This window comes from Anopheles nili, chromosome 3 (assembly GCF_943737925.1).
Source record: "Anopheles nili chromosome 3, idAnoNiliSN_F5_01, whole genome shotgun sequence".
Lineage (NCBI taxonomy): Eukaryota > Metazoa > Arthropoda > Insecta > Diptera > Culicidae > Anopheles > Anopheles nili.
Genome location: NC_071292.1, coordinates 1224875 through 1249787, shown reverse-complemented (window position 1 = coordinate 1249787; position 24913 = coordinate 1224875). Strand labels below are relative to the sequence as shown.

General features: G+C 50.4%; 1 protein-coding gene across 1 annotated transcript in view; it reads right to left on the bottom strand.

Moving 5' to 3' along the window:
• Nucleotides 1-1942: 1942 nt before the first annotated feature.
• LOC128723432 (rap1 GTPase-activating protein 1) overlaps nucleotides 1943-24913 on the bottom strand; it is a 117878-nt gene continuing 94907 nt past the window's right edge. The window contains exons 3-7 of the mRNA XM_053817173.1: nucleotides 18156-18200; nucleotides 3109-4851; nucleotides 2716-3028; nucleotides 2157-2548; nucleotides 1943-2083 (exon numbers count right to left, since the gene is read on the bottom strand). Of these exons, the coding sequence (XP_053673148.1) occupies nucleotides 1943-2083; nucleotides 2157-2548; nucleotides 2716-3028; nucleotides 3109-4851; nucleotides 18156-18200 (2634 nt within the window). The remainder of the gene's footprint in view (nucleotides 2084-2156; nucleotides 2549-2715; nucleotides 3029-3108; nucleotides 4852-18155; nucleotides 18201-24913) is intronic.

The following is a 24913-nucleotide window of genomic DNA, read 5'->3' as shown; positions in this document are numbered from 1 at the left end:
CGAACGGACTCTTTTCCTCTTGCGAGTCGCGAGTTGACCGGGTACGTGTAGGTGGAGAGGTTGTAGGGGGTGGTGGTATTATGTAAAGAAAACAACTTAATGCTACATCTTACTGATACAGATTCCTCGTTCGTCATATTGGTTAGTTGTGTGCCGTAGGTCTCAGGAATCGTCTTGTCACATTTCACTTCGCAGTTCAAGTGTAAAATTCCATCCCAATAATGCTCAAATACATGTCGGTGTTTGCTTCCCATCCTTTTCATAGCGGATAAATACGTTTAGAAGGCAGTTGAGGTTTAATTTTTCACTACATCCACGAAAATACTATCATTCATAAAACGCTGCTGGTGCCGCTAGCGGGCGACATCGCTGCTACAAAGAATGTGCGAGTACGAGCAAAAAGTTGTAAAGTCGAAAAGTTCTTATCCCATAATTGTTTTCCAGCAAAACCATTTCCAGTTCAAAATTTTCCTCTCTATGCTAGTCTTAAAAAAGATACACGGGATCAAAGAAGGGGACGAAGCGGCTTCTGGGACAGGAGCAGAGACGAATCATTTCCTTGGTTTTAGTGTATTAGTGCAGTATTCGCCGTAGTAGTACGAACGGGTTCCCTTCCAGAATGTACCCCGTGCTACACACTATGTGTTATGCTCAGTACAGCTTCCGTACAGCTTGCCCACCTTATCGCACCCGTTTAAAGAGAACCCACAAATGCACGCTGTGCGTGACGCACTCCCATTTGTGCTTCGAGCCTCTGTTCTACACCACTACCGCACTACTATTACTACTGCCAGTTTCGCCCCGATTTTTCCTATCATTGGTGGAGCTTTGTCTTTGCCGTAAATAAGCTGCTGTATGCAGTATAAGTTTGCAATATTGCACATGAAATATAGTGTCTTTTCGTACGATTTCCCATCTATATTATGCACAGATTCGCTTACTCTCTTCCCATCTGCTTGAATGCCCCCTTTTTGTTTCCAGCTATCGATGTTTTTCGTATCTTCTCGTTCCACCGCTTACGAGCGTTCCTTACAAGCTACTTCAAACGAACTTACATGCCTACCTTAACTCTTCTTTGATTATTTGGTTTCTCTTTAGCAATATCGCTCATGCAGATTCCCCCAGGCAGAGAGATGCCTTCCCGAACGGGAACCTTACTCCTTGCTAAATGTACTCTTCAAGATCATATTCCCTCTGTCGCGAGGACAGCCGCATTCCCAACCTCCGTCAGTACTCTAAATGGTAATTGACACTTACACCACATGCGGCGTACGTCTTACGGGTCTACGCGGAAACGGACTCAGACACGAACATTCCTTCTCCATCCCCGCAGCAGTACAGAACAGTATTCAGCATAAAGGCATATAACGCGACATAGGTATTTACACAGTCTTAACACACTTGGGGATAAGAAAACGACGTTCCTTTAGTCGTTCGCCGCATGCTATACTAACAAGTAAATACTTTTTTTAACCTTCTTCTAACGCCTTCCTCCTACCGTGGACAACGATAAACTATGCGCTTTGTGTACGATAGCATCGTCTAAAACTCCTCTTAAAGTAGGCAGAAATAAATAGACAGGCATGGGCCGGAGGCCACATCAGCCTTGCAGCCCACACCGATGCGTCATCGTTTAGAGAATAGGGACTGTTCCGTTCAATTCCCTTTAACGGGTCAACAACGCCGCTTGTGCGCCTTAGATTTGTCCTTAGAATCACTCATTACAGAAATTAACGAACAATGTTAAACAAAAAAAATAGAAGAGAGAGAAATAGACTGTACATGGGAACGGCTTCTTAACGGTAAGCAGGGTAGGAGGTAAGACTAACAGTGTGTGTACGTGTGTGTGTGTGTATGTCTTTGTAGACACTAAACAAAACAAACAACAGTCGAGTCGACTACCAGCAGGCTCGGCGCCACAACTCGATCTCGCAGGATCTCTCTAGATCGGATCGGCAACCGCGGTCGGCAGGCACTCCTTCAGAAGATCACGCAATCGCAGGATCTCCTTTCCGGCGGCAGCAAGGTCACCTTGTAGCGATAGCTCACGTTCACGTAAACGCTTGATGTCACGTTGGCAGGTCTAAAACATGAAATGTAACGTTAAAACCCTCATCTCGCAACACCTGAACGGACTCCGCCACGTGCACACTTACCACATTCTGCCGAAGGAGATCCAGTTTATCACATTTAAGGCGCGTTATCTCTTGCCGCATGCCTTCAACCTGCTGCAGGGTTTCCGGTGGGAGCAGTCCTTGTGTGCCACTTCCGGTTCCAAGCATTCCACCACCGCCAGCACTGGCCGTCGATCCTGTTCCGGAGCTAGCACTGCCACCACTGTTGCGCAGTTCACGGCAATTTCCACCATCGATCGTGACACTGGCTCCGCTGATGCTCACACTCACAACACTGCCACCGCCATTGGTGGAACCCGTACCGTCCAGACACAGCGAGCACGCCTTGGTTGTGGCGTCCGCCGAGGACATCGATTCCAGACCCGTGTCACTGTCGATGTACGTCGCGCCGGCATCTACCGTTGGGAGAAAAACTTTAAATCATAAATCGAAAACCCAAAAGCAACGGAAAAGCAACGAAACGGAAAGGGCACGCAAAAAGGACAAAATGGAAAAACACACAAGGCGGTTAGTACATTTCGGTGGAGCTACTTCAAGGCACTAAGGATACGGTTCTATCGAGGTGGAAGCCATCACTCACCCATTGGATCGAGATCGACGCTGTTCAGACTGGAATCGTCACTGGTCTCCGACATGGCCACAGGACCATTGTTGTTGTTGTTGCTGTTGTTGTTCGAGCCAACACCAGCGCCACTTCCGTTTCCGGCTCCACTGTTCGGCAGGATTTTCCCAACCGTACCGCTGCTGTTGTTGTTTGGCGCGTTGCTGTTGTTATTGTTGGTGTGAACAGGATTAAGGGAACATCGGGAGGTGATGTCCGGCGAGGAGGCAACCGAATCGTTCGGGGATTTGCGTGATCCGGTGGTGCTGCTTTTCGAGAGCGAACGTCCAATCTGCATGTTGGGGGGAAAAACAAGGAAAAAAGAGGTTTAGAACTATGTTTTGTCGGATCTTCATCACGTCTCGGACTTACATTGATGGCTCCTCCGGGACCACACGGCATGTCCGATACGAGACTGCTGCCATCCTTCGACTTCTTCATGGAGTTGTGATGTTTGCTGCCAGAGTCGACACTTCCGGTGCCACTGCCGTTGTTGGTGGGATCAGAGTTTTGCGAGCGCAGACGCGCATTCAACGCTTTCTTCACCGTATCGATGAACCGCGAGCCTGTGAAGCCACCTTCGGATTTGGGTGTTTCCGGTGTAGGTGACGTGGGCACACCAGTCACCCCACCGATCACATCCGCTCCAAGGAAATCACGCGTTTTTTCCTTCAGTTCATCCACCAGGTTCTGCAACAAGGACGATCGCGTACGAAGCTCGAGTTGCGCGAACTTATCTGCCTTGTAACACGCGTTTTCGGCGTTGATCAGCTTGGTCAGCAGGAACTCCTTCAACTCGGGGCCCTTCTTAAAGACGGATGGCTGCGGCAGCGTAGGACCAAAGAACGGTACGTCATCACGCGCAGTCACCGAGATCTTGTACCGGCAGCTCGGAGTGTTAGGCTCGATTGGCTGCACTACGATGAATGCGTGCAGAAAATGACTGGCGATCATCGCCGGTGAGAAAGGGGTGTTTTCTTCCTGGAACACGATCGCCACGATGTCGTTGCCGATGTGCCTCTTGCGCTGCAACTGCTGCGGGTCAGCTTCGGTGTACGGCAACAGTGTCGAGACGTGGAACATGATCTCGCGCTCCTTGAATACTTCGTACACTGCCGTATCGCCGGTGTGCCCATTCTGGATGTCCAATCCTCCACGATAGCCTTTGTGATCACGAAGGCGGATGCGTTGGCCCAACACATCCAAGAATTCGTCGAACGCCGGTGTCGTCTCGCTGTTGCAGAACAACTCCTCTTCCGCGGTCTGACCGAAGCGCTGATACAACACACCGAACTTGAAGTTCGTCACCAACACGTGCTCATCGTAGCTGGCGATCAATGCGGACGCCTTTGGGCAAAGCACCGGCATAAAGCTGTCCACATTGATCTGTTCGTTCAGCAACCGAGCCATCTTGATGGGTGATGGCGTGCTTCCCAGACAAGAGGCTGGAATCAGCTCATGCATCGTTCCTGTTCTCAACCGCAGCAGTATCCGGATGTGATCCTGGTTGGCCACGTTCTCAGACTTGATTGAGAGCAGTACCGGTCCCAACTGATCATCGTAGCCGACAAGGTTAGAGTGCTCACGCGAGATGAAGAACCGCCTGTAGCACTTGGCCGTGTCGTCAGACTCGATCTTTCCCACGCGCCATGTCGTATGGGCTGGAACCTCGTAGGATGCGTCGTGATCGGTCCCATCAACCCAGTATCCGCCACTGTTCGGGACGACGATCATCGGATGAGGTGCTGGTTTACCAAGGACCTCTTCCAACAACCGCTGCACTGGTGGGACGGTCGAGATGATCGAGGACGACTGCGAGCTCACGGATGACTGCGATTGGTACTGCGGGTGTTGCTGCTGATGATGATGCAGGCTTCCGGCACCGTTGCTGTGGTGCAGATGCACACTCGAGCTGTTCGATAGCAGATGGGGCGAGGCCGGTGTCGAGTTGGAGTTCGAGTGTGGATTCGATGACATGCTGTTCGAGTGACGCAGCAGTGATCGCGTGTTTCCAGGACCCATCGATTGGGGAATTTGTACCGTAAGGTTGTTGGTCGACTCATTGGCGCTGTTTGCGTGCGGGTTCGTAATCCTTTCCTCGGCGCTGCGAGAGTTCTGTGAACGAAAACGAAGAAGCGATTACAATTCATCTGTTTCAACGCGTTTAGAGATGGTGTTTCTATCGAATGGCACGCGAAACGAGAGAATCCTGCTGTCCCTTCGAACACCTGCACCTGATCGGACCGGTTTGTGTCTGGTTTGTGGGAGTGGGTGTTGTAAGACACAACTGGCCCAGCTCCTCGCGGATTGGCCTCATTTAAGTGCAGTGTACAGTGCTCTCGAAACAGGTGAGTCTACCAGACCTCCTAGGTATCGATTTTCACCCTACACCAACCCCTCCCCTAAGGCCATTCACCGGTCGATATTAGCTCCCAATTGCGTTTATCGATCTGTAACCGACCGGATTCGTTGCCCTCTCCACGTTGCGCGAGCATACCGAAAGCTGTCCGCGGTAAATTACCTTACAACGACGAGAACGTCACAACCGTCTGTCAATCAAAAACTGCGGGCAAGTTACCGGGGGGCACGACAAATGCCGCTTTAAAGACTTCTCATCGCGCAGCATCCTACGCAATGCCTGGCGGAATCCGTCTGTGAGAGAAATCCCAAACGATCGCGACACGGCGGCTGCTTTCGGATTAGCTGCGCGCGTATATTTACGGGCGTCTTCGAGCCCTGTTATTATTCAAACCGTCGCTAATAGGTTTCGCAAACAACCCCAAAAACAAGCCTCCCAGCAACCGGCTGGCAGATCGATGGGGGTGTCGGTGATTCGTGCAATTCGCGACGACGACCCAAACATTCCCAAGGAACTGCTGCTGCTGCTGATGTCAGTTTTCGGCGAGATGTAAATAGATCTCTACGAGAGCTGGACGTAATGCCATCCAGAAGGCGCACGCGAACGAACTCGCGACACCGGAAGGTGCTAACTGAAACACATTACTGCGTCCAGCAGGCGGCAGCAGCAGCAGCAGCAGCAGTAGCAGCTAGAAATTGGATCGTGCAAATTGTCCGTAAGATCACCCTGACGAGAGAATGAAACAGGAAGCATGTGCGGGTCCATTGTCGCGCCCTATAACATCGTAACAAATTTATGGACAGCGAACCAGCGAGCTCCTCTGCAATTACATCGCACTTCGGGGCATCCAGGCCAACCCGGCAGTTGGTCGAGAAGCTTAGTTTTTCACGCCTCGTAATTTCTGATGCACTCGCCAACGTCGACCACTCTTCCAGGAACGTCTTAATGAGCTGCATCGTGCGTGCAGTGTTGGAGGCAACAAAATGTCATGTTTACAACTCGATACAGCAAACAACGCCGGATGTCAAGACCTACGGTGATTCTTAGCAGTCATCCCAAATGAGCAGTACCGCGTCATCTTCGCCAAAGCATCGTAAGTCACGTTCAGTCGCTCGGCTTGACTGCTGCTAAAGATCCTTTCCAACGAAGCCTTTCAGCTTTTTTCCTTCCAATCTCTGGGGTTCCCGAGGGCAAATTAAACTTACATAATCAGGCTGCCTCACTGCTTCGACAAAGCGGATGGCAGTTTCACCTCGGCATGACTCATCACCACGCTTCCATGCGTGGGGGTTTTCCGTGGCATTGGTTAGAACCACGTACCGTGGATAAAAAAAAGGGACACAATGTAGTGCGCGCCGGAAAATTATCGGGTGCCTTTTTTCGTCATTTTATTGGGGACCATTTCGATTTACGGCGACCGGGCAGCGTGATAGAGTGTGTTGTTTCGACGGGCGTGTGTGTTCACACCGACTCAAGGATTTTGTGTGCCCCACGAGTGTGGCCATCGACCTACTGCGAGGGAAAGGTCGTGCTGTGTGCTCCCGGAAGGGATGTAAAAATTCACCGAAACGATAAAGTAAATTATGGCGTAACACCGTCATCATTAGCCAGCATTGAGCACATGGGTATGCCCGTTTAAGGCCCTTCAATCAACCGCGTAATGTCTGCTGCCTCGAGGACGAGTGGTCCTGCTGGTCGTCGATCAGGCTCGAGTTGGACCTTGTTGTGGCCGCGAACCTAGCTAGCCCACAAGAAAGAGTGACTGACCACCGTGATTTCCGTACATTATCGTCCGACGGCCGTGGATGAGGATGAATTATTCAGATCCGCAAGCCATTTGGGCGCCGTTGGTCTCTAGTAGGAGCTATTTCGAGCCACCCTGTGGGTCCTGTTCCACAGCCCACCTGGCGTCGTGCGGTTCTTGAAGAAGGGCATGAATTCGCCAGGAGTGTAATAATAAATCCATTAACACAAAATACGGTTGCGCCCGGGAATGGGTGGTATAAAGCACAAAGTAACCAAACCAGAACGATCTAAAGCGCGGGCGAAATGGAACACGCTCAAGGCAAAGGGACTCCCGTAAAACAAATAGCCCAGCATAGTCTTCGACGACGTTGTCAACGTGCCGTCGACTGGAACTGCCACAGCATGTTGTGGGCAGTAAAATATAGCGCTAGCACGCCATTCCCCGATTATTATGATCGATGTTAAAGGACTGAATATATTCACCCACCCACGGCATATCCCGGATTAGCGTGGACTAAGACGGGAAGTCCGGACGTCCATTTGGCGACAGCCGACTCGCTTATCCGGTGGAAAACGTTTTGCTGCATAAATAAGCGAAACGTACCACTTTTCTCACCCCATTGTTTCGTTCGCCCCGGTCCGAAGAAATCACTCAACCATAACTATCTCCACGCGCTGATAGTGGGCTCGGTTTGCAATTGTTTATGTAAATTATTTTTTGCACCAATCTGCCACCAACCGAGCCGAGTCTGTTTGTTTGCCAACGGCCTCGAATGGAAAACACTGCCGGAATTACATGCGGGAAATGAAAATAGCTACGAGCGGGCCGATTACAACGAACCAGCTCGCTCAAACCGGTGTGTCGTGATAAACTCCGAAATGGTGTGTGAAAATGTGCAGCCCGTCGGTTGGCCATCACGCCACCGAAAAGCCACCGACTGATTGTTGAGGAATGGCCTCGTGAGTCGCCAAGGAAATACGGAAAAGGCGCTTTGGCCCCCAGCTCACCGAACGCAGCGAGAAACCCTCATGTGGGGTAGAGAAATTAAAAGAATACGCCGCAGTCTTTCCCGGACGCTTTTTTCCGCTTTTCGAGTTTCCGCTTCTACTGCAACTCCCCACTCGGTTGATTTTAATGTCCAACCGGGTGAGTCTGTCCGAGGGTCGCTGGACCGTGGCGAGCGGTTTAAGAAAAGTAATTATAAAACCATGCCCTCCCTTTGCAGGGGTTCACTATCGCGGAGGCTCATCACCACGTCGCTGGGTGCTTCCTGGACCGTGATATTGCAGGTTTTCGCATTAAATTGCCCGTTCTTGCATCACAAGAACGGCGACTTCGTGCTGGCGTATGCATTTTCTGGCTCGATGGCGCTCTCGAACACAGCGGTCGAGAATTTCCACGTGCCCTTCGGTACCACAATTAATCAACGGCTTCTAGCCCACAGGAGAGTGTGTCTAGGGAAGATCGGCCAAGCGCGATACGAGCTCGTGCGAGAGCCAAACACACAGCATACATATCTGATCCGAATATGCGCTGCTTCTCGCATAAAAACGGCACCCCCTCCAAAACGGAAAGTTTAGCCTTTCTTAGGGCAACCGACCGCGCTTTGAACCATGACCAGTTTGAAGGACAGACCCTGCTGAAGAAGCCACAGAGAGGTAGACGCCCGCGTTCGTCGACCATCGGTCATCGGTGGGAAAAAAATACCATCGCAACACAATTCAGCGCGTTCTGCATAATCATAATTGAATGTGGGAAATTCGACGGTACGGTGGAATTGATGTACGATGGGCTGCGTTCCACGCCATTCCCCCAGGATCTTATGTGGTTATGCGCCCCAGTGGTTGGAGTTGGTTGTGAGAAAATCCACGTTTTCGCTTCGCTGAGCAAAAATGTCCGATGCTTGAGATGTGAGCAGTGCTCCAGACGATCAGACCACTCAAAGAAGGCAACGGACGGAAAATGCACCCATGAACGCCTCCTAAATATAGCTCCTGCTGTGCTAAGGCCACGCCGTGTTGCTGTAGCAGCACGCAAACAAGGAGCCGACATGGCGATTGTAAACAATATTTTCAAAAATAACAACCACCTTCGTGGTGCGCAGTTCCCGAAAATAGCCCGCATTCGTGGTCCGTGTAAAATATGCTTCGAATTTAATGGTTTGATGAAAAATGACAACCAGACGGTCGGGAGCAGTGCATGTTCCGGTGCATCGGTGCATTCGCATGCAGCGTACCCATTAGAACTTGGTTCCCCTTTTCGAGCTTCTCGCTTCCAGGTGCGATTTTTCACCCTCGGCCATTCACGCTTGAGCGAAGGTACCCGCAACTGCTCCCAAAACGCATCGCTGCTGGCAGGCGTAATATAATAATCCTAATAAATGGTGCATTTTAGCAGTTTGTTAAACGTGTCTCCTTGGTAACGCACGCACACCAAGAGACAGGTTAGTATGGCATGCAACCTGCACACGGCCTACTCGGTCGCAGACAGGAGCGAAACGAACCGCTTGATTAATGGATCCTTTTGCTGTTCCACCTCCGGCAGTGCCTTCCGATGGCGATGCACGTCCTAACGAGGCCAAACACCGTTATCCTTGTTTCCCATGCCCATGCGCCTCGACTCCTTTCGCATGCATATTTATCCCCGGCACGTCATGTGTGCTTGCCGCCTGCGACGGCCTCGTCCTTTTTTTCCCATTCCCAGGCGCGCCGCTCATTTCCGGCGACGGGAAGTCGGTGCTGTACGAGGAATTAATTTCTCTATTCCCACGTCCACCGCTCGTACACCCGTCCGGGGGTTCTGCCATAGGCGTTCGTTTGAAGTGGTTTTCTGTCGGGATATTATTGCCGGCTTCCGGGCTCTCGTTCGCTCCGTCCCTGACCGGAATGGATATGGTAATGGGAGACGAAACGAACGAAAGGGAGCGAAAAAAAGGATCCGGGATGCTTCGAAACCACCCCCTCTGCAAGTGCCATCGTTCGGTGTGTGTGTGTGGGTGTGCATATCTCGTCGACGTGACATCTCTCTCATGTGCAGTGGTTACAGGACAGGCCACGAGGAAGGTTCTCGAGCCCTGCCGCGTGTTCTGCACACACTTTTTCCGGTCCTCGAGCAATCTCTTCCACACGAAAAAATCACGAACACACCGGTAGGCGGCAGGTACGTGACCGGATTGCAGGATGGAAGATCAAGCGTGCAATTTCGGGGTAGCCCACGGTTAGCGAAGCATCACGCACGCAAGAAGTCAACGGAGGGCGGTATTTTGGAGAGGCTTGTGGGATCAATATTAATGCACCCGCATGACACCGGAGAAGCGTGGTGTCGGAAAGGGCACCACCTCACGTCCTGGAGGTTGGTCCTTCAAAAAATGTTCAGCCCGATGAAGATAAAACGAGTTAAACGGAGCTTGAAAAAAAAAAGCACACCAGCGAGACATGCCCACAGAGCAGTCAGCCGGCTCCAGCCAATTTGTCCTCCTGGTGGGTCGGTGGGCGATTAGATCAGCGGTCGTCGTAAAGGGAAATGTTTCTGGCCGCGGAAAAGAGTCGCTAGTGAGGCTTTAGGCCTGGGGCAAAAGCTTCTGGCCTGGATCGCACAGAAATTAGGTCGACCAGAGAGCAATTTGTATTATTTTTTCCTCTATTTTTCCAACCGAGTCCCGGCCGGGTTCATTGCTCCATTAGAAATGGTGCATTTCGCTAGCACCCGTCGACTGGGCGAGTTGCTGGAGCCTCTCGGTTGCTGGGAGAACCTTCGGCTCGAGATTTATAGCCCGCCTGCATTCGCTGTTGCATGCATAAAACCGTCCATTCTCCAACTGAGCAAGCGGCGCGAGTTGAGGGAAAGAAAGAAGGAGGGCAAAAAAGAACGCCCTCCTGATACACCCACCCACAGCTGCCACAATGAATGCTATTCTTTCTTGTGCGATATTAAAATAAAAAGTAGATAGAAAACCCACCAGCTAGTGGCATTTGCATATGGCAGCGACCCCGCGGGGCTAGAAACAGAACGCATCTCGACGATGCTGCAACATAGGCAAATAGGCAGGCAAATTTACGAGTCTAGATCAAAATCGCTTCAGCCATTATGCGCGACTCCCATCTCGCTGCCGACTGGGGCTTTGACGATGTACAACTAATTTATCAAACAACGAACCTGAAAGAAACAATGCCATCGGTCCATTGAAGAACGAGACGAGCTTCAGGCTGACTAACGCTGCACTGAAGAACAACCCAGGCTATGATTAACGCTAAGGTCATCTGTCTGTTTCGTGAGGTTAGGCAGAGACCCACGAACGGACGAGGGTATCATAATTTTGCATTGTCTTCGCCGAACCATAGAAGGGGCCTACAACGGGGCCGATAAGTTTCATACGGACTGTAAGAAAAGTGCAACGAAAGATGGACCCCTAAATGTCGCAAGTTCCGCGAAGGGGTGTAATTAAGTTATGTCAGATCGGATCCACCCAGCCCGGCCACGTACGTGTGGGTCGTTCCCGCGACTTCTTGTGGCCCTGAACGCGGGCAGAACACTGCGGGCAAAGGTGCCGTGTCTTCTTGCGTTCTTGTCGTCTTGCGGTGGCCATACCGTGGCCACTGAAGCGTGCTTCCTTCAGGCTGTCGTTAATCATCGTCCCCGAAGTCATCCACAGGCGCACATGCGTCGTCATCCGCGATCGGTGATCGTGTCCTGCCTGGCGAGTGTTGCGTTGGATGCTTATTTATTACGCTTGCCCTCGTCTCGATGCCTCCGAATGGAGCTTTGGCCTGGTTGAATCATTCGTTTTTCACTTTGAAGTGGCGACCCATGCGGACGGTTCCATCACCCAGAGGTGTGTTCTTTTTTGCTCAACCCCACCGATGGAGTCATATAAAAGGGTTGGCCAGACTTCGATCGGGCGGACGCAACACCGCTCAAACGCTATTTTACAATTATCATTCACTCCCCCTTGGGGGTTGCTTACATAAACCTGAACTTGAGCGCATCGAACCGAGGCGAGTGTTTCGGGTTTACCGTGGATACGGAAAATCCAAGTTCTCGTTTTTCCGTGTGTTGTTTGTTTTCAGCTTTTACCATAAACCGCTCGAAGAAAAAAAAACCCACCCCGTGCACGATGGGTGCTCTCGCATAAATTTGTCTACTTTTCCTGTATCAAAAGTTGGGCCGTGGTTTGTTTTGTCGAAAAAGGAAAACCAGAAACCAGCAAACAGCGCCACCGCACCACCACCACCAACGAACGATCGCACCCCGTTTTCCGTAGGAAGGAAGCGAAAATGCCCTCCGTCGGCATAAGTTTATTTTCAACCGAGCAGCACACAAACAAAAAACTTCTCCTTTCCCCCGTTGGTCGGTGGAAAGTGCAGGTTGATTTTTGTGGCCACAAAAACAGGATCACTGCGTCGTTAGGGAGTTGGTTTACAACCGGCACGGTAGTGGGTTTTTGGGGAAGAAAGTCGTTGTGCAACAGCCCAATGCTGTGCCGTGGTCGAGGCTTTGGTGCGGAAGAACAAAAATTATCCACCAATTGTGTGGCATCACTCGAACAGCAAACATGCACAGGAAGGGCTCCAACGTAACGCTGTGGTTGCGCCTGATGCACACATCCGCTTAAGCACAGGGTGGTACGCTGTTCCTTTGCAAGGGCTTCCTTCACAAACTTCGCTGCACTAAACGGATTCGACCCGTCGTCGGTACATATGGCGTCGATTTATGCTGCAGGCGGGCTCCTCAGCCCAACAGGCGGTTGTACATGTGTGAGGCGATGCACTCGACCGCGCTTGGCATTGGCGAGTGTCCCTCGTGCGCGAAAAAGAAGGCCACGAGCAGCGTTTTATGCTGCAACCGATCGCGGTTTTATCAACTTGTCAACAAATGCGATTGATTTATTGGGCACGCGGGAAGACGGCGTACATGTTGCGGCCTCCATTTGCGTATCCCATCCCTATTGCCCTTCAGAGACCCTTTGGTAAGCGTAGGGTGAGGTTCACCAGACGTCGAATGGAGGAACCCATCGCGACCCATCAGCACCGTGTTGAGTAAACACGCGCCAGGGAGGTGAAACCGAGCGCGATGAGCAAACAACTGCAACCAAACCGGCAGGGTGTCAATAAACGGCGTGGATATAGAACATAGAGGGTGCCCTTAAATTGAATCAACCCACTATCAACCCGTTCCGAAGGGGGTTTGTGTCCCCCATTTGGCGATGACGACATCGAAGCTTTCCTTATCCCATTTTCCGCTAAATTAACGTGACACAATTGTGGCGAGTGCATTTCCCAGCCGTCTTCGATCGGGTTTGATTGACATTCTGGGCCCTTTGCCCATATGACGCCAGGTGAACCGACATAAAACAGACTGCGCTATCCATCCGGGGGTTTTGACTCACACGGAGCTGATGATGGACATGTTTCAGAATTTTCACGATTTCCACCCTCTCGATAGGAAGCGCCCTTGGGTGCCTGCCGAGGGAACGAAACACCTCGAGAGTTTATTTAACGCCCTGGCATACGTTTCTTGCGCCCTTTTCGCGGGAGTTCGAGTTGATATACTTTCCATTTCTATAAATAACGAGAAGATGGTCCCGCGGATACGTTTTCGTCGCCTCCAAGACGTACCTTTGTTTTTTTTTCAAAGACCCTTTGCCCTACAGCTTAACATAGCAATGGGATGCATGAACTCTGGCTCACTGTAAAACAGGTGTGATTATGAGGTACGTGCGATATTTTTCACATATTATCCGCAGGAGGCACTTTCTCTTTCGCTTTCCTGAGGCTGAGGGGTGTCTTGTTAAAGGGAGCTATTTTTATGATTCGGAAGCACCGAATTCAGGTTGCAGTGATCTTCGCCGACGTTTGCGGTCGGTACAGATGGCGTCATCGTCTGTTCGTCGCGTGCTACCAAAGGGCCACCAAAGGGCTACCAAAGGGCCACCAAAGGGGCACCAAGGGGGATCCACCGACTCGTGCGTGTTTTCGGTTGCTTCATCAGCTTCCTATGAAAGCGATCGCAGACAAAACGGGAACCTCGGACAGGCCACTTCCAGATGATGGATTAATGGCGTCAAAACTCAAACACACACTCACATACGCCGACTCACCGGGATTGGTTTTCTTCTTGCCGCACGTGGGGTTATCGGCGGAAAGGGCTACTGCCACTCGTGTGATTGATTGCGAGCGTGTTTCATCATCATCGGTGTTTTGTGTGCATATTTCCTCTCGCCTTTGTGGTTGGTGAGGGTTGAGGATTTTTAAATCGAGCGCGGTGTGTAAGAGAGCGAGAGAAGAGGTTGTGACGAACATCGACCGGTCGACCGACTCGCCCATATCGTCATCAGTCACTTCCCCATGAGGGAACCGGGGTTGCGTGTCATCGGATGCCCACCGGGAGGATGGTCGGTTCATCATCGTTAAAAATAAACCATTAGGGTCTCGTGTGGTGTAGAACACCCCCATGCTGAATTTAGGAGCACTCAAAGCCCCCAAACCCTAGTGATAAGTTCCCAACTTCTGTTGGTACGCTTATCACAGTCTGCGACGAAGCGGTGCTCATTGTTTGCGAACTGCTTCTGCAATCACGTTCGTGCTGCTGCAGATGGTCAAACCACGTTCCAACGAGAGGGTCAACGAGGGCAATGTAGTGGCTTTGCTTTGTTCTATCAGCACATGCCATACGTCGAAAAGTCTTCTAATCTTTCCTCGAGGCTAATGTTTTGATAATTTTCGCAATTACTCGCAATGGAATGCAAACGAAACACAAATCCGGCCCTCGCAAGTAAGCGATGTTTTGATAGCCCGAAACAATCCACCCTGTGTTGCAAAGGACCGTATGGTGCGATTACGCATATACCAAAGCACCCCATCTGTGTCCGACAACGTGAATCGACGAAGGTCAAACCTCCCTTCCAGTGGATTGCATTACTCAATGGGTTGCCTTTCACGATGAGTTCATTAGTGGCCGTGGCAGAGGAGCTTAGAAGTAACCTGACGTCACCTGAACCCGGAAGTACAGCGTGCATCCAGCTGTCGAGTTGAGTTGTGTGTCATTAGCTCTGCGCTTCAATCAAGTCCACGCAACCAATCAAGCGGGTTCGTTTTAATTTCTCTCGTGCAAACCATTTCCACCCACGATAAGCACACCGCGTGCCCTTGTGGGCGTGGAAGGATGGTCTACTTCCTGCCGCGGAGTTGATAAACCGAGCAAAAAAAAATACAGAACAACAAAGCCACCTGTTCGCGCGAGGGACGCCACTATTTGGTAAATTACTGCCAGCGAGCAGAACTTTCGAGCGATTAGAACTCACTGGGGGTTCGAATAGGGTGAAGGTCCAGTTATCACACCACCTGCAACCACCCCATTAATCGCGGCCATTGACAGTGGTTTGGGTGGCGTTGGAAAAAGGTCATCAGCGGCAATTACCACCGTGGATGGGTAGGAGGTTTTTCGGCGCCACTTTTGACAGAATTCGCTCCCCCCAATTTTAGCCGTCTACGTCGCCAAACTCCACAGCCATCGCTCACCGTTATGTCATTGCCGACATTCGAGCACGTTCCCTGACAGAATCGATTTTTGACCAAAGCCAAGGCCGAAAATGAGGCCGATTCGATTGGGTGGGTGAGTGGGCGGCTCGTTAAAGTCATTTGCGGTCGTCAACATTACGTAATGTAACTATAATTACCCGCCTCAACCACCATAATGTTCGGCACTTCCGGCCTCCCTTTGGTGTTTCCATCGAAGCTGGGCATCGGTGGGTTGCTCGGAACAACAAAAAACCTTTCTTCCTATCCTGTGGACACTTTCGCAACTAATTGGAAATCCCATACCAACGGATATACAAGCGGAGACACACTCATTCACCCACGTGTCCGCAGGAGGGCAGTGCCACACATCAAACATACCTCCGGTGTTAGGGTATCTTTCAAAAATGAATGAGAAACTTGTCCGTGAGCTAGACACAAACTCACACACATGCACATATGTGGTGCCGATGGGTGGCAAAGGACCATTGTTTGTTTGAGGTGCAATTAGCAGCAGTACATTGCACCAGAGTTGGCAGGAAAATATGCTTTTCCGACGGCACGTTACAGATGTGGCATACGATCGCCTGTCCCATGTTGAAGGAACTATGACAAAAACGAGCCCTTGTGAAGAAGGTGCCCCATGAGGTGATGATACAGTGGTGGCGCTATTTTTAGACAAAAGAAGTGCACAACCGCTCCCTTTCGACGGGTTGCAATGGAGGTTGATCGCAGACGGCAGTGGGCGAGAAAAGCGAGAGACGAAAAAATGAAATGAAACGAACTACGCCACCCAACGGGCGAATGTGTTACCGGTGTGGAGCGAATTTAATTGTTTCCAGTTATTCGCATGCAACGTTTTGGCGCTCCTTTCTCCAGCGAATGCTCACACCACCCGACCGACTAGTGTTCCCATAGTGCACACAATGGAAAGTTGGCCATGTTCGCGAACAGCTGCAGCATTTAGCTCATCGATCCATTATGGTTTATTGCAGGTGATGCCACATCACCGTGGCCGCAACCTCGGCAAAAGCATCATCATCATTAGCCGATCGGGTTGCAGCGCTGCGAACATATTTCGTCTGCGTTACCACGCTCGCTTCCCGCTCATTAGGAGCGCACATAATTAAGTGTGCGTTTATTTTTCCATATGCACTCACTCGCGGGCGCACTTATGCCATCCGTCGAGTGGGCCTGTGAAGGAATTATGTAAAGGAAGACCCGGCCGGGTGGGTTCGTCTTCCTCGCGGGAGTGATGCGGCGAGATCACTTTCGGGCTGCGGGTGGTAGCACGGAATGAAACCACATGAAGAACAGCGAGATAGAGCGAGTGAGAGAGCTTACAACGGAATGGGCATATGAAACCACATCAAACGGCAATACGACACCCTGGGAAAGGGGATTTTTTTTCGCACTCCCTTTTTTTCGCACACACACAGGCCTTTTTGCACGTTTTCAACGCTCCCAGTGAACTATTGCACCATTAGCGTGTGCGAGGGCGTGCCAGTGCTGTTTAAATGCACTTTTCCATTCATCGGCCCGGTTGCCCGACTTTTTCATGCGATCCGGCGCTGTTCTCATCTCGCGCTCATCTTTCTCTGTAATTGCAAAATTGCGATGCATTCAGATGCGCTGGTGAGGACGAATAAAAGAAGCAAAAAGAAAAACAGCGTCACAGAACGAGCTTCATTCACATGCACGCGTTTTCCCGCCATTTTCCCGGCCATCCGCCCACAACAAACAATGCAGTTATGACGGACGGCGCAGCGGACTTTGGCGTGGATAACTTTTAAACGCCATCGCACTCGACCGCCTTGTGGGTGGGTGGGTGGTGGGAGTCGTCTTGTAAAATCCGCGTTGTTCTCGGATCGCACTCGTGGAAAACGCTCGTGAAAATGCCACTAACCCAGTCCGTCGTCTGTTGACGGCGTGTTTCCACACATTCTTGCCGGAGGGTTACGGAAAGCAAAAGATGCTTTCCGTGTTTTTCGCTGGCTCTTTTCTCGCGCGGTCTCGCGCCCATCCTGGAAAGCTGCCAAACCCATACGCAGTAAATAGGGCTATAGTCCGTCGAACGAAACGACCGGGAGACTGTGAGTGAAAGAGAGAGAGAGAGAGAGAGAGAGAGAGAGAGAGAGGGCGAGATGGCTGTCTCGTGAAAGATAGAGCAAAAGTCACGTACATGCAGTTTCGGGTGGAATGTTTGTCGATTCGACCGTGTCCCTTAGGCTGGGATAAAACCACCACACACTAGACAGGAGCATTACGACGACTGGTCGCCGCAATGAAGTGCATTTCTCTGTCGGATGCTTATGGCCCTTTGCCGATTCCGTTGATGGAATTTTCGGTCGCCCGTTACCGAAATCGAATTTATTTTCCAGGTCCAATTGCATTGCTGGTCGGTTGCGGAAATCGGCCGAAAAGCGAGACGAAGCGGTGCGACAAATGCACACAAATATTGTATTCTGACACAGCCGGAAGTTGCACGAGGACGGAGAAAAAAAGGGGGGAACCGAAATTTATTACCCTCGGCTGGGCGAATTGTTTTATTCATTCGTGACAAAACTAAGTCTGTTCCAGCTCGAAAACCCGAACCCGGAACCCGGAACCCGGGGAGGATGCCGCACTGTAAACAGTGGTGGAAAACTTTTGCATAAATTAGGGGGACATAATGATTCAGTTTTACTCCTGTCAACGGGTAGTTCGCGCCTAGGGGGTGGTGGTGTGGTGGAAAAACGCATTACACAAGAATACTTGGCCGGTAAACGGCCATAGCTACACGACGATGGCGACTACTTACATTGCAAACCATTCGAGTTTTCGTGCCCGTGCTCACGGTACGCACCTGAAACAAGTGGAAAAAGAGAGAGAGAGAGGAAGAAACAAAAGAAAATGCTTGTTTAGTACAACGATCAAAGGGGTTTCTTCACTTTCTACGGTGGGGTTTTCACGGAATTCACTCGAAAAACCGTAGACAAGCTCTAATTTTATGTTCCAAATGTTCCTGCTCATGTCGGAGCGCTTCACATCCGCATGCTGGAGTCGTTTAAGGTCTACCGCGCCCGAAAAGACGCGTATTTTTCGGTGAGTATTTTTGAGTTAATTTTTAGTGCCTGCGAGAAATGGTAAATTAGCCCACTTTCGATGGTTTGGCCTTGGGTATAACAAAAAAACGTGTACTTTCGTTGGCATCAGAGGATCCCGAAGGGCTTAGTCACAGGTAGGCAGTGCTAGGTCTCTACGCAAAAGGGGTCGAGGTCTGAACGTTGTGCCGCAGCTGATGAGGTCGGTTTGGCCTCTCAAATCGAGGCAAAACTAATCATGATCGCCGCAGCGGAATCGCGGCCAAAATGCGCCGGGGAAAGCGTGCTGGCGCTAGGTGTGGTGTGGCGTTGGGAAGACGTTTTCCGAACCGACGCGCATTTGGCTCCCAGCCATGTGCATCTCGCGCGCGTCTGGGAAATTGATTCCGGACCCTAAACGGTGTCGGCTTGGCAACGGCACCGAAAACCATCATTTCCAGCGCTTGGCCACCAACCGAAGCGGGCGGGTTATTGAGCTGGGCTTGTTTTAACGCCGCATTTGTTGACACAGTTTTCCGGGATTGATTTTCAGCGGTATCTTCACCGCAACCCATCACTTTCTACATCCATCTTTCTCTATCCGTCTCACTCGCGGTTTTTCACTCGTTTTGGAAGCTTCACCGTTGAAATGCACACCACATCAAGCTGCATGCTCCGATTTGCGATCGAAAATTGCTCGCTTTGTTTCGATTTCGAGGGCAGAAAAGGCAAATTTTCCTCTCCTTTCTGTGACGCGAGTTTCGACGCGATTCGTCAACATTTTCCCGTAATGATCAGGGTAGACAATTTGTGTGGACCCCCTGCAGCATTTGAATGCACGTTGATTTAGCTCCATTGTGCGATCCCCGATCCGCTTTCAAGGTTCTTTTTGGAGAGTGATTATGTCTCTGATCTATCCAAACTGATTGATGCGACAAGGGAAAAACAATATACGCCGCATGTTCTCTGCGCGTTTCGCCGATGCAGCTGGTTGCATCGTGCAAAACAAAAATGAGGGGAAACAATCCATTGGATTCGTGTGCAGCATCACTAAAAATGGAAACCCTTTGCCCAATCCGTCTGACGTGGCTGATTGATTCTCTTGCTACTGCTGTTTCGATGAAGGTCGAGTCAGTTGTGAAGGAGCTCCATGCGACAAGCCCTCTGTATGGCGGTTATTTCATGCCCCAGCGTAATCGAACATCGACTCCATCGAAGAGTGGCGTATTTCGACAAACCGTAGCCCACGAGCGAGGCGTGTTTTCTTCGACAAGCCGTTCGTGATTAAGCCATAAAGCGCCCATTCGCGATAAAAGCCATTCGCATCGCAGAACGATACGCAAACGAGCTCGTGAGGATAGAACACGCTGGTCTTGGGACGATGAGACAAGCGAGAAGTTAATTGCCCATCCACGAAACGCCAACACGCATCCAGAGTGCATACGAAAGCAAAAACATGAACGGGAATGTGCATTACAAAAAAACAAACCTTCAATCGAATAGATTTCGTTCACGCGAAAGTCATCACGTTCGTTCCCTGGTTTGTCGTGGGTCCGGTTGGTCCTCACTGGAGCCGGTTGATGCGACGAATGGACGTGAATAAAATATTCGCTTACATATCGCACCGCGTAACGCAAATAACAATGGCGCCTCAATGGGAACGACCGTTGGCGTTTGTGTGTGTTTTGATGTGGAGAAATGCATCACATGGGTACGAAAGCACGAACAACCAACCTACCACTGCACCAAGCCCTTCCCATCGCTCTTTATGATCAAACGAACGAACTCCAACTCAAAACAAACTGTTTGCCCTCAACCTATATGGGCATGGGCGCGTCGACGGGCGTTCTGGTGCATTTTTTGTCATCCCTTGCTGCTGAGGTAGCCCCGGTTTGTCGGTGTGTGCGAGGACAAGCTGGGTGCGAGTAATTTTCCAACTCTTTCCCACATGCGGCACGGCCGCTTACCAACTTATTGCCTCACGGTGTCGAAGTGGGAGCGGAATATTATAATTCAATTAAAATCGTGATCCGAATTTCGACCAAACGTTCGCATGTACTACTGCGAAGGAGGATTTACGTGCGTCAATCGTGCCTTCGCAAAACGTGCGTGAACAAATGAATGAACGAAAAAAAATCTGTCCACCCACTAGGATGCCCGTCATAACTCCTCCACGGTGGAGGTACTCGCTAAATACCAGTGAAACCCAACCAAGAAGCCCCAGTCGAATTGAAATGCTAAGCCGATCATGTTTCTTTGTTTGCAAGCATCATGTGCCGCCTACGCGCGAGTTCTCGAGGCCGTGATGGGATTCGGTCCAAAATAAATGGGATTTTTCTCTTCACATGACGAACATGTCCATGGGCTGTCGTGGTGTTTGTGGGCCGAAAAAAAAAATAAAACCCTCCAACCAATCGTCACGCATTCGTCCTTCTCTCTTTCTTTCGTCTCGCGTGTCGAATTGTCAAAGGCACAGCTCCATTTGCTGAAGACGCTGGAATGTTAATGTCTTTCGTACGGCATGCTTATGGTGACCGAAACCAATCGAGAAGCTGGGAGTTGTGGGACGTTGAGGCATAAACCGTCGCCCTTTGGTATTTCCTTCAAGTAATTGTTACAACCGACAAAACAGAGCAACAGCTCGAACACAGACGCAAATTCAAATCCGAGTAAATTACATTTTGCTGGCGAAGGTTCTCACGGAGCTTTTAGCATCAAGCTCGTCCACGCTCGTGTGCAGCTGGACCACACGAAAAACAAACAAACAACCAACAAAATGGAAGCAGCCTTTCGTTTTTCACGCCACCACGCCACTCGGACGAAGAAATTCGCGAGCGAGTAATTGCGCCAGACGAATGTCACTTTCTCGCCAATATGACGTCACGAACCGCGAAGAGAGTTTCACTTTTCCCGCCATCATAGCTCGCGTGTGGCGTGGCACCATGCCGTGTGGGAGCACGTGAAGCCCTGCGGAGATCCACCACCACCCCCACCATCCCTTAAACCACCCACCTCCCCCATGCTCCCGAATCGCCCAGCGAGCCGTGATTCCGGAATGAGCGGTCACACTGTCACTTTCGATTTGTTCGAAAACAATTTCACGATTGTCTCCGCCGACGAAAGGGGCACCAGTTACACCGTCCGCCTGTCCAACAATGGACAAATCGTCGTTTGACGCGCTCTCAGCATAATGTCGAGTTCCCTTGTTCATTAAGCGAAGCCCACAGAGCGCCGGCGAAGGTCTGGGCGGACGGGCGCGAGATGAATGAGCTACAATTAAAAGTGAGATTTATTGGCGCAGATAAGCGCCGCTAAGCATAAAGCGAAATGCAAAGAGCGTCGGTGCGCACCAGAATGGGAGAATTGCTACACAGTTGTTTTGTTGCTTGGGAAACAATGGCACAAACGCGATTGCTCGCAACTCAATCCGCATGCTTAAGCCGGGGTTTGGTTGAACCGGTGTTATCTCGTGAGGGCAGACTGGGTGTCGCTGACAAAAAAACCCTCACCGGTTCGGTCGCGAAATGACCTGCTGGGGGTGGCGAAATCGTGGAAAACTCAGGCGTCATCCTGCGCACCGTCTAGTCTTTTCTTAACCACGATCGCTAGGAATAAAGCGAACAAAGCGAGCAAATCAGACCGCCTTCCCAATGTGAACACTTTCAGGTTGGTCAGTATTGTGCTCCCCCATGGGTCAGGGTTAGCTAAGTTGAGAGGAGGGGAGAGAGTCATTACAAAAAGAAATAAAACGGATTTTTCAAAGCCACCAAACAAATGTTTAGGGAAAAAGACGACCACGGCACGGGGAGTTGCGTCCGCGTTGGTATGCAAGTTGCTGGCACATTGACGGACTCCGAGCAAAACCACTTCCGAACGTTTATCTACTCGACCGATTACATCGTGGCAAGATTTTGACCGGTGTTTCTTTTCACTTGAGACATTAAATTAATCTTCCGGTGTCAAAGCAAGTGGCAGCATGATAGATGTCCTTTTAGTGTGTGCTCTCTGCGAACGAGTGCGAACGTGTCAACGCCTCGGAGAAGTTGAGTCAGAAAGTTTCACAATCAACTCGTTCGACCTAGTCAACATACGTCAGGTTCGTTCTAATCCCTCCTACTACTGTGTGTGATGTGGAGACGTTTCGGTTGAAATAGTTTCATTCACTTCATTTGGTTAATGGCAAACAGTAATTCAAACAACCTAGGGCATTTTGTTGCGTCGTTGGCTTTGATGTTTGTGAGATATTAATATTCGTTTGTCACCAAATTTAGGCGAGTTCGCAAATACTCATTTTAAATTAAAATTTGGAGACGAAGCGACAGCGGAATTGCTTTGATGAAAATGTCTAAAACAACAGTTGTCCTGTTTCTGCGACGTCCGGATCCGGGACAACTTGTTTCTTGCAACTGGCATATTTTTGCTGCATAATAATTAATGAAACCATTATCAGCACCCGGTGGGTGGCAAGACATGCATCTTCTTTTTTTTTGCAGTCGTCCGAACGCGGGTGATAAGGAACTAGCCATCAGCTAATTCACGTCCACCCATCGCTGACCGTGAGGAGGTCATTCCGTCCTCCGACCGGTGCCGACGATGTCACTTACCCGTGACCGGGCCCATAAACTATGATTCACGATGGCGGATTTATTGTTCAATCGCGGGTGCGTGTGTACCCGTGTGTTCGAGCCTTTGGTGTTGAACTCCATTAGCGGGCATTAAATATTTCTCAGCCCGGCCCGATTGCGGAGGGCGTTTTCTCGCCGATCGCACATCGCAATGCATTAAGAAGCTCGCCTGATGCGGCCCCGGCTGGCCGCACACTTACTCACAGTTCATTTAACATGGCATAAAATGAATCTCATCAAATCGATCGATTCACCTTCACTTATCGCCACCCTGTGAGGAGTGCCTCGCCGATGCCCGCACACCAACCATCCGTCATTCGCCGATCCGGACGCGAAATAAAAGACACATGTGCACGAAGATTGATGTCTTTCCGGACACGTTTCGAGCCATGGTGGGTTGTTTTTCCTTCCCTTTACATCGTGGCCCGTTGAAAACAAAATTAATTTTACCTCATCACTCCGCGGCGGGGTTGCTCTGCATTTCAAAAATCGCGCAACCGAGCGCGGCAAGTAGGAAAAATGCCTTACAAATGGAGGTAAGATGTTTAATTAAAGCAGCGACAACAGCGTGCATGGTGCGCGAGCTTTTTATCGTACTGTTTTGTACATTATTAAAACATTTATTGCCATAGCATCCGAGAGTGCTGTGCAGTGCGAAGTAATTGAAACGCTCCCATCCAGCGGAAGCTATCATAAAATGTAGAGTACACCATGTGAACTCTGCTGCGTCGTGTACTACACTAGTTGAAAAGGCCAAACTTGGGTTCCCAAAGGTCGATTTTACGTGAAAAGGTGTCATAATAGAGCTTCTTTTTTTTCATCGTCTACAATAACCATGGCAAGATCACACCAACCGCACCCTGGACGCGGTCGGGTCGTCATTTGCCATCATTTTTAGTGAATGCAGGGCTGAGTCGGCGCAAGTCGATTGAGACTCCCTGGCTAGGGAAAATGATTAGAAAGCTGTTCGTCAGTACGGCCACTTTGCCTGCGGTGATTGTCGCTTTTCGATTAGTTTTCATGAGCGCATATGCATAGGAAAAGAAGAGAAGTTCAGCCCCATCGAGCCTAATAACCGCCACATACACGAACGGCTGATAATCTAATAAAAGCATTCATTCGCCATGGCTACCGGGCTGAATGAGGGTACGAGCACGAGAGATCGGCCCGTCATTGGGCCCAGATGTCTTATTAGTGTCTTCACTTCTCACTCTATTAACATTTTCGAATAATTTCGAACGCGCGCGAGCGCCCGCGAAAGAAAAGGGAACCGATTGTCGATCGTAATTTATTACCACAATGTAGACGGGACGGCGCATCTCAAGTCGTCTTCCCAAATGGACGGAAGGTGTGAAAGCGATCCAACCACGCCGTTCCACTTGGCTGGACGATCGATCGATTCCGCGCGCAAACGACGAGCGGACGCACGATCAGATGATCGGTACCGTGAATGGGTTGAGCAAACAAGGGAAAATTGTGAAATATCATTAAAATGGATCGGCCCGTTCTGGTTGATTTTCACATTTTCAAAAATTAGGTTGGCACTGCGATGCGGTTACCAAAAATCGATCGCAGGCGATGTGCGCTTCCCGGATCTGTCACACTTTGTCCCGTGGAGCCGAATTAAATGTAGGGTAAATAGAATGGGATCACCAGACCGCACCGCTTGGAATGTTTGCCTCACAAAAGAGATCCCACCGGCAGCAGAAAACAAGCGGTTCTTTTTAGCATGCCTGTTCGACCGCTCGAGATCTAATACATCCGCGATCGAACGGCACCGCTGGCTTACGGAAGCAGAAGTAAACGGTGTCTTTTCTTTAGCTTCCTCTCGAACTCAATCCGTGGCCCGATGCCGGGAAAAGCGTTCCCGT